At 40.5% G+C, this 18,099-nt stretch overlaps 1 protein-coding gene across 5 annotated transcripts in view; it reads left to right on the top strand.

Annotated features, from left to right (window-relative positions):
• MFSD6 (major facilitator superfamily domain containing 6) overlaps positions 1 to 18,099 on the top strand; it is a 73,008-nt gene that overhangs the window by 23,273 nt on the left and 31,636 nt on the right. For 2 of the 5 annotated variants that reach the window (XM_082397345.1, XM_082397346.1), the window contains exon 2: positions 2,334 to 3,945. In XM_082397345.1, the coding sequence (XP_082253471.1) occupies positions 2,387 to 3,945 (1,559 nt within the window). In that variant the 5' untranslated portion in view covers positions 2,334 to 2,386. Of the gene's footprint in view, positions 1 to 2,333; positions 3,946 to 6,729; positions 6,815 to 18,099 lie in introns of those variants that run through there. The other 3 variants (XM_082397347.1, XM_082397348.1, XM_082397350.1) reach the window with 3 other exon arrangements.

Below are 18,099 nucleotides of genomic sequence, written 5' to 3'. Positions count from 1 at the left end.
CTAGTGAGGTTAAGTGGGATGGGGGCTGGAGTCGGGGCCAGGGCTTGAATCTAGGATGTGTATGTTCACTTAGTGCCCCCTGTTTTCAATATGGCACCCCTACTCTCAACTGTTCCTGTTGCTCTATGGCTCAAGAACCTCTGTTTCATCCTCTCCAGAGGGAAAAACCTCTAGTTGTTTGGCTAGCTATGTGGAGTGGAGAAGGGAATTGGGCATTCAGAGTTAGGGGTCCAGACTTTTGATTAACTCTGTAGTTAGCAGCAAGCCCCCCTCAAACACACACACTCTTACTTGCAGATAACCTAATATGGCCAACCCATGAGCCTTTGAGGGATTCTGAGGAACAAATTGTGTTAGTTCTTGCTTTTCCCACTGTCAACCAGGGTTTCAGCTTTCTCAGATTTACCGTGATTTACCAGTTGTCTATGTTCTGGCTTCCAGAATTTTATTTTATTGCTATTATGTACCCTTTAATTTTCCCAGCTTGGATTATGACTTAAAAAGTGTGTGTGTGTGTTTGTGTGTGTGTGTGTGTGTGTGTTGTTATTTTAGTTGGATTTAGGGATGGAGTAAAACCAGATGCACTCAATCTGCCATTTTTACCTGGAAGTGTCATATAATTTTATACATTTTAAAAACAAATATTTCTTTCAAGTTTGAGCTCAAAATGAAATTAATTTAGAAAATAAGTCCAAAGGAGAATTGCTCTTCTTTTCAGGTGATGAAATAGAATTGGAGCTGCTGACTTGGGTAGGTAGAGGCAATAATGATGAAAGAAAAATAAGTAGAGAACATTGAGGAAGACCTTTTAGTATGATTTGGGAACTAGAGAGAGGTGATGGTTGCACAGCACTGTGAATGTACTAATTCTACTAAATCTTTTACTTTGAAATGGTTAATTTTATGTTATATGAATTTTACCTCAAATAAAAAAATTTTAACCTAAGTAAAAGAAATACATGAACATTTTCAAAGCTTATAGCTACGTTGACACCTGGCTTTGGGGGTAAAAGATAAACTGACTTATTACACAGGCCTCAGTAAGTTATGTTTCTATTGTCTGCCTAGGAGCTATGTAGAGATTTTAAAATGTTTACAAGCATGATTCTGGAAGATCTTCAGAAATTTATTCTTCATTTGGGGAAAAGGGAGAGCAAGATGTGTTCCAAGGGGTGGCAAGTGGAGTTATTTCTCTCTAGTAAAGAAGATGAAATGAATTAATAAGTATTTAATATGTATACCACCTACATCCAATTATATTCATTGCAACTTGACAAATCTTGATGCAAGCAAGACCTTTTGACTCTTTAATCATTTGTATAATAGAAGAAAGGGAAATTCTGGTGGAATGTGGCACAGTTCCTATAAATTTATGCCTTTGATATATTGCTTATCTTTCATATGAAGCACCCTGTCTCATAAAAAGGTTTAATAGCACTTTATTATCCAAAATATGGTATTTGGCAGTTCAGTGTGGTGTATTAGAGCATGTGTCCTAAAGCCATAATATTAGGGTTCAAATCCTTGCTCTGCCACATGTGAGTATTTAAACTCACCATGCCTCATTTTTCTCATCTGTAAAATGGAGAAGATAATAGGGTTATTTTAATGAATATGAATTAATACATTTAAAGATCTTTCAGTGTTGCCTGGCACAGAGTACCTGCTCAATAAATGCTATCTGCTATTTTTTTTCTGACATTTTCTTAAACTGTAATCTATAAAAGCACATCTGGAAAATGTATGTGGTATAAGCAGCATAAAGACTACTTCCTTACCAGGATATCATTGGCGTGGCTGTAGTGACCAACTACAGATGCAAACGTGCAATTGGCTCCCTCTTTCTCATCACATTTGCGGTTTTGGTTAAGAGCTTATTTCTGTTTTTCTCTAAAAACTGAACGGTTTTAGCTACCTTTATTTTCTAAGAATTCTGGACTTCATAGTGCAGTGGATTTATTTGAAAAGTAAAACCAAGAAACTATAAATACTGTTTACTTTCAATTCCCTCTATTTGGTTTGGACATAATCCCTATCATTTGTACATTTTCCATAGGAATCAATGAAAAGATTGAGAATGAACGTGAGCTATACACCTGTCATTAGAAGATGTAATTAGTCAGTCAGTGGCCACAAAGCGAGTACTTGATTTTTTGAAAGCTATTTTTCTTTATCAGTACTGTATGGCTGCAAGTGATAAGTTGTGATGGTTCTCTCTCACAATTACTATTTTTAGTTGTAGTTTGAAACTCCTCAGTTTCCGGCAAGATGAAGCTCTATGTCTAAATGTTATCATTTTCATACTAAGCCTTCTTTTAAATTTTACTTTACAGATCAACAACCAAAATTTTGAAGGTCATCAACTTTCTGATGGTGGTGATAAGCCATGGCGACAGATGATAAAGTTGCCATCTTAACCGATGATGAAGAGGAACAGAAGAGAAAATATGTGCTTGCCGATCCTTTTAATGGTATTTCCAGGGAACCAGAACCACCTTCAAATGAAACACCTTCCCCCTCTGAAACAGCTGCTATTCCTGAGGAGGAAATAGACTGGATAGAGAAACATTGCGTTAAAATAAACAATGATCTTCTGATTTCCAAGGTCTTTTATTTTTTCTTTTACTCTGCATATGGCTCTCTTTACCCCCTTTTGCCTGTGTATTATAAGCAGCTGGGAATGTCACCAAGCCAGAGTGGGCTGCTGGTAGGTATTCGATACTTCATTGAATTCTGCAGTGCCCCCTTTTGGGGTGTAGTTGCAGATCGCTTTAAAAAAGGCAAAATTGTCCTCCTCTTTTCCCTTTTGTGTTGGGTTTTATTCAACCTGGGCATCGGATTTGTCAAACCTGCTACCTTGCGGTGTGTACCAAAGATTCCTCCAAGAGCTCATCCCACCAGTTCAAGCCACCTGTTCACTCTCCTGCCAACGAATTCCTCCACTGTCTCTTCCATTACCACATCACCAGGAATTCGTGAGAAAAGGAACCTGCCTCCTTACAATGGGTCAGAGATGTTAGAAGCAGGGCACAGTGTCATGGAAACTGTCATCTTCTCGACAGCTCCAGACAAGACCAGTGTGCCCACTCTGCAGCCTCAGACTGATGAAATTACTGACCATGTTATGAACTTGACCATGAACCCAAGCACTGCAACCTCTGCCCCCCCAGGAAATGCAACCTGGGAGACAACCACTTCTATTGTCACTACCACCAAATCTTTACCTTCTGACCAAGTCACTCTTGTTTATGATCAACAAGAAGTAGAAGCTATATTCTTGGTGATCTTGGTAGTTGTCATAATAGGAGAATTTTTCAGTGCCTCCTCTGTCACGATTGTGGACACGGTAACACTCCAGTATCTGGGAAAGCACAGAGACCGCTATGGACTGCAACGCATGTGGGGCTCCCTGGGCTGGGGCCTGGCGATGCTGTCCGTGGGCATTGGCATTGACTACACCCACGTGGGCGTGCTCATCAATGGGAAGGGGTGTAAGCCCCCTGAATACCGGAACTACCAGATTGTCTTCATCGTCTTTGGGGTTCTCATGACCATGGCCTTGATCGTCGCTACTCAGTTCCGGTTCCGCTACAACCACTTCAAAAACAGTGAAAATAAAGGGAAAGAGGTGGAGATCCCGCAAGTAGAGAGGAACAGCTCCACAGAATCCTCTGAGGAGACACCAACCGCCGCCAGCCACTCGCAGGCCTTCAACTTCTGGGACTTAATCAGGCTGCTTTGCAGTGTGCAGTACGGCTCCGTGTTGTTCGTGGCTTGGTTTATGGGTTTCGGATACGGCTTCGTGTTCACCTTTCTCTACTGGCATTTGGAGGACCTGAATGGAACGACAACTCTCTTCGGGGTCTGTTCAGTCCTTAGCCATGTGTCCGAGCTGACAGCTTATTTTTTCAGTCACAAGCTTATTGAATTGATTGGCCACATCAGGTAAGAACATGTGTACTGTTGCTGCCCCTCAGCAGTTGAACTTTACCTTTTCATAGTTTATAGCTCCTTTGAGCACATTTAAGGGTATTATCATTTGTGTTGGGGGTAGGGTTGGGGTGGGAATGGGGATTTCTGTTTCTCTTTCTTTTTAAAATAGAAACAAAAGGAAGGAAGTGATGAACCTAGTTGGATTATCTCAAACAAAATATGCTGTTTCTGCTCTGTATGCTAAGAGAATCTTACAGTAAATGTTTTCAGGTATAGGAACACCAGTTTAGTCAACTGTATGATTCCATGGACCTTGAAGGGTCCGACCACCTGTCTCAGGCATTTATGAAGAGGGGCTTAAGTGGATAAAGAGGATTATGTTTTTTTAGCCTTCAGTTATTCTCAGCCGCTTGCTGACACAGAAAGACCTTGAATATATGGTGTATGAAGATGTCCATTATATTTAATAAAGCTGTGATGTGACCCACCATCATCCCTAATCCATGATATTATGTGGAAGAGAATCTTACATATTTTTTTCTGATTATTACATGAGTCTCTGCGTTTTTATCTGCCACGAAGACATGGGACATTTAAAAATCTTCTTTCTACCTAAAACTTCCCGTGTAATCCTTTTCAGCAAAAAATCTATAAATGCCCGGTGTTTCTTGTGTAATGTTTCTCACCATTAATGTTTGTCTGAAGTTGTTTGAATAGTACCTTGCTCTTTATAAGTCTTTCTGCTTTGCTGTTGGCTCTAAAATGTGGAGCCAGGTACACTTAAGCATTCTTACCTCATAGAAAAGTATGGCATGTCTGTCCCTAAAATTTGAAGTTGCCATAACTAAAAGAAAGCAACTGTGTGTGTTTGTGTGTATGTGGTAATCTTTAAATCTGCTGTTTCCACGAGAAATTACAAAGGAGAAATAGATAAAAGCTTTGAGAAACATGGACCTTTTTTCCTTTAATTTCCCTTTGACTAACTGAAGAAAGTATTTTCTAATGTGAAGTTTCAACCTAGAATCATTCTTTTCCCCATACAATTGTGAGTGTTTTTCCTTGTTTGGTTTGGTTTTGCTTTGGGAGGCTGTGTGCTGTTCCTTCTGTCTCTCAAATCTTTGACCCCTTTGTTGTCACAAACAAAGTCAGGCACTGTATGGGCAGTTCCCAGAGACACAGAGTCCCCGAGGCACACTCATTGGGACCAATCGGAAAAGAGCCTTGTGATATTAAGGGCTGGGGATGTCCTTTGACCTTGTCCAGGTCATGTTTACATTCTCTGAGCTGTGTGGATTGACCGTGATGAATCCGGCTCACAGTGATGAATTTCTTCAGCTTGGTTGTTGGTATGAACAGGATCTCACCTCAGCTAATAGTGTGTTTAAAAACCACAGCCATTTATTCCCAGAAAGGTACCCTGTCAGGTCTTACCCGTGAGTGGAGTTCCTAGACATCATGATTTAATCACTAAATAGTGTTAATTGAATGTTGACTCAGTACAGAGTACGTATATAGGTTTTATTTTCAAAGAAATGGTTAGGTTCTTCTTACATGCTAAGAAAAGTAGTTTCTTTTCTGTCTTTGCTTTTTGTCTGAGGTATATACCTTCATGATAAAATCCTAGTGGGTTTACTATTAATTTTGGTAATTACATGAACTTACACTTGTGTTTTCTTTCCTAAGTATTAAAAGTTACTCATTATGTAAAAACCAATGACTCACTTAACCTTAATTTTCTAGTTTTACGTACAAAAGCGTCTTTTTTTTCCTTCTTTAATGATGTGATGGAAGAAGAAAGCTCTTGTCGCATTGTTGCTCCCAAAAGCCTACTGGGATTCCATCAGTTTGTGGTCATTTACCTCTTTTGGATTTTTATTCTGTCCATTAAAATGTATTAACTACGTTTAGAAGATTCTGATAGTTGTAGTGAGATTATGCCTACGTATTCAGGTAGAATGGATATGTTTCTTTTGGTGAGAGTTTTTGGAGTCCAGTTAGTGGTAGTTGAGATTTGGGGGTTTAAAAATGTAGTGATGGAAGTTTGAACTTTTCACTGGAAGCATATTATGCATTAGTTGATGAAGAGAAATCATCTTTGTACGAATTCAGTCTTTATGTTTTCCTTGTAGGATCATAAGGAGAGATTGTCTGGCCCTTATGTATGCATGCATGTTTTTCAGTATTCTGTGACTGTCTTACGGGAGTTTGTTTCTAGGAGTCAGCACTACCACAAAGATTGTAACTATTCTAACATAGTCAAAAGTGGATTGTCACAAATTTTTATATAGATTCATAATGAAGAAACAATTTTTAAAACAGCATGTCCAATTTTGAACCATTTACTATTATAACATTTCTGCAGTTTGGGCTCAGTTTTTCAGGGAAAAACCTATCTGTCAGTCTAAACAAACACACACACACACACACACACAGTAAATGACTTCTGATTTTGACCTTGGGTTTTGTTCTCTTTGGAAAGTGGCTTTCTCAGGCAAATAAGATAATGTTTACTATTTCCACTAAAAAAAGTAAATGTCTTTTGATTTGAACCTCAAGACTTTGGAATTTACAACAAGCATATTTCTAGGCTAATTTATGTAATGACGATGACTAGATTTCTTTAACTAGAGATATAAATGTTAAGACTATATTCACCTTGCTGAATGTTTCAGCAGCCATGAGTAGGGTTGTGATCAAAATACATTGCAATTAATCATTTGTAAATTTGTAAATCATTACTATTCAATGTTAGGCCATCACCTATGTTATGTGATTCAAATTTATTTACATTTTAAGGGACACACAAAAATCTACTCAAGCAACTCTGACTGCCCTGAAATCCTTGAAGTCAGTTTTGTCATGCAAATGCTATCTGGAAGGGGTAATGTATTAACCATTATTAGCTATTAATTACTACTTAATAGTAGCTAAATATCCAAATGAGCTAGCCAGTCAGTTAGGGAAAGAAGGAAGTGCATGATGCAATTAGCAAGAGGAGGAACATACAGACTTTCCTGGTGGGCACTGCAGGAAGACCCAGAGCAGATAGCAAGACGCTGGCTACCAGCTGAGAACACTTGGGAGGTAGTACATGTTAACATTTTGTCATTGGAGGAATAGCAATCAGCGTTGTAAGAGGGAGGAAACTGCAGCTGGGGTGATCAGGGAAGCTGAATTTGAGCCAGCCAGTGAAGGATTTAGGATCGTGTTTATGTTTTTTTTGCTTCCTATCCTCTTCCTTGTTTCTACCCACCTCTTTGTACCATATTTGTTGATCCTGGATCCCCTGGCTCTCAGGTCCTCTCCTTACCTTGCATGGCATGGTGCAGATTTCCACAGGCTGCTTTTTCTAGGACCCACTCTGCTGGGTTCACCTCCTGCAGTGGTACTCAACCATTAGACTTACTGGGAGAGCTTTTAAAACTCCTAACGCTCATCCTGCACTTAGACCAATTACATCAGACTCTCTCGGGGTGTTTGCAGTCATTCCAGCCAAAGCTGGTAACCACCAAACTGGTGAGAGTCACAGACGGAGGATGAGAGGGAGGGAGGAAGGGAAAAAACCCTAGCTCTCCGCAGGGTTCTGTGTGAGCCTTGGAGATTGTTCCCTCTAGTCCTTTCATGTGGTCCTTGCCCTGGCCTCGGGTGGTTTCTTCACAGGCAGGTGTTGATCAGTGCTCAGCTGGAGACTGCAGGGGAACCCTCTGCAGATCTCTGCAGCCCTCTCTCGGTGTAGTTCCCTCCACTGTGGTACTCAGCCCTGCTCCCAGACACTCAGCCCTGCCTCCTCAACTCAGGAGTCCTCTGAACCCTGTCAGACGGCATCTCTGATAGCTGCTGCACCTCACCTGTGGCTCTGCCCGCTGTGGGGGACCTTGAGCTCTGGTAACATGGCCCTCACCCTTCATCCTTCGGACCTAGACCTTGTGGAGGCTGTCTGTGGCTTTCTCACCGTACTCTGGCTTCTTGGCTCTTCCACCACCTATATCTAACCAAGCCCCCGAATTAAGATTGGTGCCCGTGTCCCTGATTATATCCTAACTTATACACAATCCTTAACTGCTTAGAACTTCTGATGACAATCGCCACAGTGAAGGAATAGAATGGAAATAGAAAAACTCAATTCTTGATTTAAAAAAAAAAAACAAGCTGGTGGACCTTAAACAACTTTTTTCCCTTCTCATGTTTTAATGGAGTGTTACTTCTTATTTAAAAATTGACTTTTACCACAATAGAAAAAAATGTTAAGGTTTATTTCTCATAGTAAATTTGAACTCATAGTAAATTTGAAATTATAATTTACACATAATCTAAAGGAGTGAGTATTACTCTGTGTTGTCAAACCAAATCAAAACCATGAATATTTGTTAAGCTTAGTTGAACAAACAGTTTATTTAGGCCTGGGGAACCCCAGATTAATAGGATGCAAGGATGAGCACTAAAAGGATGGGAGTTGGAAAAGACAGGGAGGTTGAAGGCCAGATGAGTGCTGGGATTAGGAAAAGGAGCTTTATTCTGAGTGCAGTAGGGAATTATAGCAAGGTTCAGAGCAGGGGAGGGCGACAGATTTTCATTTATTTGCAATGCAAATAATGCATTTGAAGCAGGGAGCCCACTGAGAAGCTTCTCAAAATAGCCCAAGTGAGAGGTGTTACAGTCCTGGTATGCAGCAGTAGCAACGAAATTGAGGGAGGTAAAATCAGCAGAATGGTTTGATGTGGGAAGTGATGTAGAGAACCCCATGTTTCAGCCTGGGTACAGTGGTTCCACTAAATCCCGTAGGAAATTCAAGAAGTAGATGCAGAATTGGGGAGAGGGTGGTAAGGCAATTAGAATCCAGTGTTGGGTGTGTTTAACTTAAAATTGGAACATCTAGACGGGAATGTCTAGATGACAGTTGACTATTATAAAACTTGAAGCTCAACAAAGAGGTTAGGATTGGGGATACAGATTTGGGACAGTTAAAACCAGAAATATGGATAAGATCAACAAGGAAATCTTGTGGTGGAAGAAGAGACATGGGCTAAGGAAAATCAATTATGATTGTCTCCAAGATTTTATTCTGAGTTTCTGATCTTATTGAAATGTTGGTTTATGTTTTATTGCTTAAAGTAAGTATCCTAATGCTTATGAGGAATTGTGTTGTATGATACTTACTGTACCTATTTCCACATCTAGCTTCAGGAGCAAATGACTTTCTGAGCACCCCTCCAATGCCATTACCTGATCCAGGCGCCCTCTAGGAGTGTTTTATAAATGGACCTGAGACATAAGCAAGGGAGAGGGAAAAGTAAAGGGAGAGGGAATAAAAGGAGCAGAGATCGAAAGTAAGAAAATAGCGAGAGGAATAGCTGCTGTCTCCAGGGGAAGGTTTCTTCCTGTCCTGATTTATGAAAGGCAGTGTTACATAGTGGTTACAAGCATGGGCTGGGAGTCACGTTGCCTGGTTCAGAGCTTGGCTCCACCACTTGGAATCATGTGGCTTTGGACAAGTTATATTACTTTTTGTATCTCTGTTTTGTTACCTGTAAATAGGAATATCATTAGTACTAACCTCTTATTTTTTTTTTATGAAGACTAAATGAGATAAAAACACAGCAATTGCTTAGAACAGTGACTTGCATATATTCGGAGTTCAGTTGATTTTTTTTATTATTACTTTGCCAATCTTCTGTTACATTATGTTGCTTATAAGTACAAGACCCATTGGATCTGATAAAAATACAGTGACTTAGTATATTATTGGTGTGTACAGATCATTAAGGCTGCAAAGTTGTTTGTGGCTTTCAAAATAAGTAATTCCTCCTCAAAAACATTTTGGTCAAATTGAGATCTTCTCCCCCCAATTTATGATGACTGTAGATTGTTTATATTCTCTGTGCTATTTTTTAGGGCTTGGTGACGAACTCTGTAATAGCTGGCATACAGAATGATTGTAATTGTAGCCATTATTATTTATATGTGGGTAGGTTTCTATTTTTTCTATTCCTTTCCCACTTTACCTTCAAAGATGTTGGTATTCATTTTTATAGGAAAAGTCTTTTAGAGCTATTTCAAGTATAGATTATCATTATTAATCTGTAAGATGTAGAGTCTCAAAAGTAGAAGAATTTATGATCAAGAGCCGAAAGGGCGTAATTTGGTTTTTATAGCCCCCTGAAAAGAACATCTTTGCTAAGAACTATATTACTATATTATATCATAGCTACCAGGCTGGCTTGTTAATGACAGCATTACTGATAATTGAGCTATTCATAGTTCAGAATAAAAGGCCATTGTTGCAAGGTAGTGTAAGTGAATCCAGGGCTTTTAGTTATTGGTGTCATATTTGGTTTGTTTTCTCTTCCACCTTTGGTGGCTGCATTGAATGAGATACTCACTGAGTTAAAGAGAGCAGGACTAACTCCAAATGAGCTGTAGCTTATGTGGTTGCAGCTGACCCGCCTCACCATCTCATGGGGCAAGGTGGGTAGTCCTTGAAGTGTGCACCAGACAAGAGTAAAGACAGCTCCTACAAATTTTCATGACCTAGATAACCACTGTGGAGACAAATTCAGTAGTCCGTGGTAATGTGCAAGTTGGACATTTCCTATGGCTGTAAAATTGCATATTAAGATATATACCTGCCTAGAGAAACCCTTATACACGCACAGAAAGACATGTACAAGGATGCTTACTTGCTTACTGCAGCTTTCTAACAATGAGAAAGAGAATTAGTCTAAATATCCATCAATTGGGGAGTGGATACATTCAATATGGTATAGCCATAAGATGGAATATTATGGAGAAGTTAGAAAGAATGGACTAGATCAATATGTCAACATGGAAAGCTCTCAAAAATATGTTGAATGGGAAGAAACAAGTTTCAGAATGATACACAGTTTGGTACACTTATGCAGATTTTTAAATTTATTTATTTATGGCTGTGTTGGGTCTTCGTTTCTGTGCGAGGGCTTTCTCTAGTCGCGGCAAGTGGGGGCCACCCCTCACCGCGGTGCGCGGGCCTCTCACCACCGCGGCCTCTCCCGCCGCGGAGCACAGGCTCCAGACGCGCAGGCTCAGTAGTCGTGGCTCACGGGCCCAGCCGCTCCGCGGCATGTGGGATCTTCCCAGACCAGGGCTCGAACCCGCGTCCCCTGCATTGGCAGGCAGACTCTCAACCACTGCGCCACCAGGGAAGCCCTTATGCAGATTTTAACAGTGCATTTCAAAAGTTATACATATTTTTATGGATATACCTAATTGTATAGAAAAACATTTACATTTATAGAGGGAAAATGCATTCTGAATTCATATTAGCCTTAGCTTTCTGGACAGGGCATAAAAAGAAGGGACTGGGATGGGGAACAAAGAGGACAAGGAAAGCCCCCACTTTATCTGTAACATTTTGTTTCTTTAAGGAAATATAGCAAAATATTCATAATTTCCATTCTTGGTGCTACATATTTGTATTCCCTACCTTCTTTGGTATTTTATATTGGAAAATAGCTTGAAGCTTAGGCCTGCTTACAGTGGATCAATATAATTATCCTCCCATAAAAAGACCAACTCTGTGTGTGTGTGTGTGTGTGTGTGTGTGTGTGTGTGTAGCTGTATATGTTTTAAAGAGACATACTGTATCCACATATATCAGGTAAACATTGAGATTTTGTGCCACTAATATGTATATTGCCCATATATTTTTCCCTAAGTAGCGTAAATTTAAGTGATTAAAAGGCTACTTTACATAATTATCATGGCCTCAGGTCTTATTTCTTTCTCTTTAAAATGAAATCAGGTGCAAATTTATACTATCTCATTAGGAATTAGTGTCAAAATGTATCCAACAACCCTGATTTGGGTCATAATCATAATATTGATATTTCTTTATATATAAAAAGAAATCAGGGTACCAAAAAGCCAAGTGATATCCCAAAACTCATGAAGTTTATTGCTGACAGTGAGTCCAAGTATGAGAGTTCGCACCAGCTCTTTATCTCGAGTCATACAGTGTCAATTTACTGCCTTTTTTGTACAAGTCAAAAACATAAGCAATCTGGCTAACTATATTTCTACTTATCCTTGGAATATTTGGTAGACTGTAATTATATAATTTCATTAGGATACTTTGAAGAGTAGATAAGAAAAGAAGTATTCTTAGAACTTACTTCATAGCATACCCCTCCAAAGCCTTTCCAACTGGAAGGAAGAATACCACCCCATTCTTATTTCTCAAGTATTAATCATCTTTTCTCTGCTGACAACAACATCTTTGAATAGTAATCTGTAGGCTGACAAACAGTAACTTGTTAACTTTTTCTTTCCTTTAGAAAGATAACGTGTAGATGGAAGCTCAGACATTTTTGGAAAGTATCAATGTTAGGTTACGTTTGTCTGGGGACTGTATCTTTGGACCATGCTACTGTGTGTTGTGGACTGCTGAGTGCAGTGAGGGCTCCTCAGCGATGGAGGGTTGGCATGGTCCTGGGTTACAACTGTGGATGTTGGCCAAGCATGTCACTCCTTTTAGGAGAATGAACAAGAGCAGGAAGCAAATTGGTCCAGTTTTGACTCCAGTCATCTTCCCAAGCCCTGGTAGGAGTGTTGGGTAGTCTAGTAGCTATCCTGTTTCCTTATATTCTTCTTTTTGCCAGTTCACCCGTAAAGAGTGCACACGTGGTTGTGTGTGCATGTCTGTGTGTGTGCATGTGTGCATTTGACCTAGGTTCAAATCCCACACTTACTGTATGTCTGACCTTGGGTAAGTCAGCAATTTAGCTTTGTTAAGCCTCAGATTCCTCATCTGTAAAATGGTGGTAATCATTGTACCTAACTTCATAGCATTGTTAAGATGAATGAGGTAATGCATAGCACATAGTAAGTGCTCAACTGTAAACAACAGGTAGTATTATCAATATTATTGTTATTATTAATTCACTCCTTCAACAAGTATTTATTAAGCACACACTAGACGACGGACACTTTTCTAGGCCTTGGGGATATACGGAGTGTGTAATAAGATAGACAAAGGCAGGTCCTCATGGAACTAACCTATTGGGGTAGACAGTAAACAGATTATTTCATTGCTGATAATGATGAGTGATACATGGCAAAATTAATGCAGGAGGAGGGTTCCCAGAGCGACTGAGGAGAGGCAGCTGTTTCGGCTTGAGTCAGCAGGCTCAAGCCGGTTTCGGCTTTCTCCAAGGAAGAGACACCTGAGCAGAGTGACATTTGAATAGAAGCCACCCAGTGAAGACGAGGAAGCCACAGGTGTGAATGGCCTGAGGAGAGAGTGAAGAATAATAGAAGTCAGCAAGGTGGGCAGGGCTTGTGCAAGGCCTCCAGGTCACACTGAAAGAGAGAATGTTTTTCTAAGAGAAGTGGGAAGCCGTTGGTGAGTGTGAGCAAGAGGTGACATGAACAGATTTCTACTTTGGTATTTCTTTAAAACACTTACATGGGTGGAGCATTTACTATTGTTTATCCTGCCCTACTTTATTTATTTATTTATTTTTTGTGTTGTTTTGGAAAACATTTATATTAACATGTAAGGATTTACTGTGGGTTTTTTTTTATTATTATTCATTTATTTATTTTTGGCTGCGTTGGGTCTTTGTTGCTGAGCGCGGGCTTTCTCTAGTTGCAGCGAGTGGGGGCTACTCTTCGTTGTGGAGCATGGGCTTCTCATTGTGGTGGCTTCTCTTGTTGCAGAGCACGGGCTCTAGGCGCGCGGGCTTCAGTAGTTGTGGCACATGGGCTCAGTAGTTGTCCTGCCCTACTTTAGAAAAGTCCCATTTTACTTCATCCTCTGAGTTTCAGAGAAATTATGAGTTGTTCTATGAGTCGTAAGCTGGTGACTCATTCACGATCTTTGTTGATTTAGTGCCTTCAATCCCAGATGAAGGTTTGTTTTTTTTTTAGCAACTTCAAAATTTCAGAATAGCCATAGACTCTAGAAGATAAACAAAAAATAAAAATTTTAAATTAAAAAACCTCCAACCTTAACAAAAAATATAATTACAGTATAATATTAATAATATATATTATTATTAATAAAATAATATTAGTTATTACACTACCGTTTCAGCACTTATACATACAAGTGCTTACCAAGGCACTGTGCTAAACGCTTTACCTTCAAGCCCTCATTTCATCCTTGTAACAGCCTTGTGAGTTAGGCATTGCTATGTCTGTTTTAGAGAGGGGAAGTTCAGCATGGTAAAATAGGTTGCCCACGGTGACACAGCTAGTAAATAGCAGAGGTAGGATTCAAACCAAGCCACTCAGACTCCAAAGCCTATGTTCTCAGCTACCTTATAGATTCATAGGCACATTGACTTAGACTGGCCAGTATTTTGTCCCTTTATGCAACCCAGTCTCACCTCTTCATCTTACTCGTTTCTGCTCTGAGTGATCAGTGCCTGGTACAACTTTTTCATCTGTCACAAACACCCTCCTGGTAAGATCTCCATTCCTCTAAAATGCCCCATTTTCTCAAATTATCCCTTTTACCCCCAGTGAAACTCTCATTCCTTCAGATTAGCCACCCTCAAGCAGTGTTAGGAAGAGAATAATGTGATTAAACCAACTCACCGAATGTAAGTGGCAAAAACTGTTTTTTAATGATGACTAGGTATCATATAGAAAGAGTTAATTCACAATTAAGTATTGTGTTCAATTCAGTATTTCTTTAAAGAAGCCTTTATTAAATGACCAGGTTCTGTTCTAGGGATACAGTGTTGAACAAGACAGACAAGGTCCCTCTTTCATGGAGTTCACTTTCTGGTAGGGGGCGGATGACCATAAAACAAAAAGAAAATTCTGGGTGCTACAGAAGTGTTAACTTAGGCATCTCAGACATTGGGAGTTGGAATAGAGTAAAGCAAATAAAATTGAGAGTTCTTTTGGGCAGGGCCTAGTGTAGGTGGAATGAGAAAGAGTTATCTTATGAATTGGGTGGTGGTGCCACTCACCAAGAGATGGGTGGAGATGGGTGGTGGTGCCACTCACCAAGCAAGGGAACCCAGGGAAGGGGTATCAGTTCTGGAGTATGGGACTTGTGGAAATCCTATGAGATGATGCCCATTGGGAAGTTGCATTTATAAGTCTAGATCTTGGGAGAGAGGATGAGGCTAGAGACATCTGTGCAAAACATTGGCATGTAGGTAGAACAGCTAGCTCCATCCCAGTGATTTGAGGTTTCTGTAATCATCTTCCTCCTGTACTCCTCTCCCTTCCCTTCCCTTCAGCTAGTAAATCTACTTTGGGAAATCATCTACCTCAAACAAGAAACATGTTGCTATCAGTGTTACTTCTGGAAGCAGTGCCATAGAACAGGACTGTTGGGAAGCGACAAGTTCAGTGCTTCTAAGATGGGGATGAAAATTATATTCTAAAGTCAGAACATGAAGTCTTGATGGCTGTGTCTTTAATGTTCTCTTGATGTTATTCACTCATAACTCAAGACCTTCATCCTACAGTGAGCCTCCATTCACCCTTAGAACTGTGGCCCCTGCATTTCTGTGGGCCTGGAGAACCATAGTACCAGAGGGAATATGATGCCCAAAATAGCCTAATGGCTTAGGTGTGATTTTCTGTGCCTAATGCTTATCTGTTAAGTACAGTGTAAACTGAGAAAGAAATCAAGCCAAGACTATAACAGCAAAGAAATCATTGTTATTGTATTTAACACAAATGCCCGAGTGTAGGATTGTTTTTATTGCCTTACCTCAGGAATGCTACTAATAGGTGGAATATACTTTATTCCACAAAGAAGATTCTTGTATCTTTAATAGGGAACAGTTTTATGCTCAGTTTCCTAATTAGGCTAAATCAGAAAATCATTGTTTCCATTTCCAATGTTTAGATCACCAATAAAAATAAATGGAAATAATATTATTGTAGGCTTTACAATTTATAGTTTTCATAAATATTTTTATTGTTACGACCACCTTGCAAAACTGTTAAGTTTTCTTATACTCATTTTACAGTGGTTTGATGAGAGCCTGATATCCTCCATTGGTGGAAAGACCATGTTGACTCCCAGGGGGCCTGGGGTGGAGCCCCTGAGAACCTGCAGTCAGGGTTCATGGAGCCCCAGGGTCTGTTCCTAATTGTGTTAGCGAGTGTGGGTATTAGGGTAGAGAACTGTGTTGCTATGGACTGAATTGTGTCCCCCCAAATTCATATGTTGAAGCCCCGACCCCCAATGTAATGGTATTTGGAGTTGGGACCTTTGGGAGATAATTAAGGTTAGATGAGGCCATGAGCATGGGGTCCTCATGATGGGATTAGTGCCCTTATAAGAAATCACACTGGAGAGCTTGCTCTAGCTCTTTCTCTGAGCCGTGTGAGGACAGAGTGAGAAGGTAGCCGTCTGCAAGCTAGGAAGAGGGTCCTCACCAGAAACTGACAGTGCTGGCACCCTGGTCTCAGACTTCCAGCCCCCAGAACTGTGAGAAATAAATTTCTGTTGTTTAAGCCACCCAGAGCAGGCTGTGGCAGCCTGAGCAGACTAAGACACGAGCCTAAACAGATAGAGCAAGGAGAGCCTGAGGAGGGTATAGATGGCTGAGATTCCCAAAGATTCTAAGAGTCAAGAGGACACTAGAGTAGGAGGGACCTGTGGCCCAGCATGGGGATGACAGTTAGAGTGGGTCTGGCAGTGGCAAACTTATTTTTCTACTTGTGTACACATTCCTGGTAGCATGTATACTGGTTGGTTGGTCAGAGCTACCATGAAAGCCTTGGAAGGAACAGATTTGCTATGATTTGCCTAAGGTCCACCATTCTGAGTGATGGAGTAGGGACTCAGCCCAGGGTCCCTGGCTTATAATTCCCATGCTCTTTTCAGTTTATCAAGAGCAATGTTGGTATTCATCAAAGTAGATGAAGACCAGTATCATTACTATTTCATTACTCAATCAAGTTACTATTAATTACTATTACTCTTTCGTTACTATTAATTAAGTTATTACTAATAATTGAGTTATTCTTAGTTCTGTTAATGAGATTTTGTTAGAAACCTAACAATTTGTTTCAAGTACAGAGAGAATATTACAGCAAATCTCGGTGAAACAAGATGTTTAAGGTAGGGTGGCCATTAATATTTTTGTGTGTGAAAAAGAGCACGTTTTAAATTTCCCTGAGTTCCTGTCAAAGTCTTACACTCATGATGGAGGGGCTCTGCTGACCATGGAAAGGGCCTGGGATTTGACAGCAGAAGACCTAGAGTTGCGTCTTGGTTCTGCAATTTATTTAGACCTTGCAACTTGGTTATTAACCTTTCAGGGCCTTGATTTCTTCAACTGTAAAATAGAATGAACGATAACTCTTGCCTTTCCTATTTCAGAAGATTATTGGCAGGAATAAATGAGATACTAAGTGGGGAAAATGCGAAAGAATTGGAGACTATTACAAAAATGTTAGTATGGGGGGATGGGCATGGGGAGGGTCCTGCAGCAGACAGAAGTCTCAAGACCACTGATGTTGATGCTCTTTCTTCCCGAGTGTCACAAAAAGAGGGGACAGAAGTGGCTTGAACAAAATCTACTATTCAGTTAAGTTCCCTGTTTTAAAAAAGAATAGCACAAAATTCCTGGTCATAAAAATTTATTAGTTGACAAGTTTGGGGCAGGAGTTTATTGTAATTGTATTTCCATTATTTTTTCCATACTTGAAAGATCCAGAAGTTAATTGTCACTTCAGGGAGGATGTTTAGCATTATGAGTTGGGATCACATTGAATTAAGTCTGGAAGTGAAAGTTCAAGAAAGAGAGGGAGATGGCCCCAAACCCAGTGTTGCTGGAGCAGCTGAGACTCCTCCCAGTGGGTTCTGTGGAGCTGCCTCAGGGGTCGAGGAATGGAGAAGATCGGGGCGCCGTTCAGCGCCCCTAGCGGGTGAGCCCATCTCGGAGACTTCCCAGGCTCATCTAGAGACCTGCAGGCGTGGTGAGCAGAGCCTGTGCCTGTGGTCGGATCTACCCAAGATGCAGCCTCCTGAACAGCCCCTGTCTTCGTTCTGCTCTCACAGTCCTGTTCTCTGTGTGGGGTTGGGGGTGAGGAGTTGGGGTGTGCCCCTGCATAGTTTCTACTCCTTACGCAACCCAAACCCTACGGTCAACTTCTGATTATTTGATTTCAAAGTCTGCTTGCTCGAGGCAGCCCTTGTCCAGCCCACAGGTG

The sequence above is a fragment of the Balaenoptera borealis genome (assembly GCF_965194805.1).
Source record: "Balaenoptera borealis genome assembly, chromosome: 6".
NCBI lineage: Eukaryota > Metazoa > Chordata > Mammalia > Artiodactyla > Balaenopteridae > Balaenoptera > Balaenoptera borealis.
This window is presented reverse-complemented; position numbering and strand designations above follow the sequence as displayed.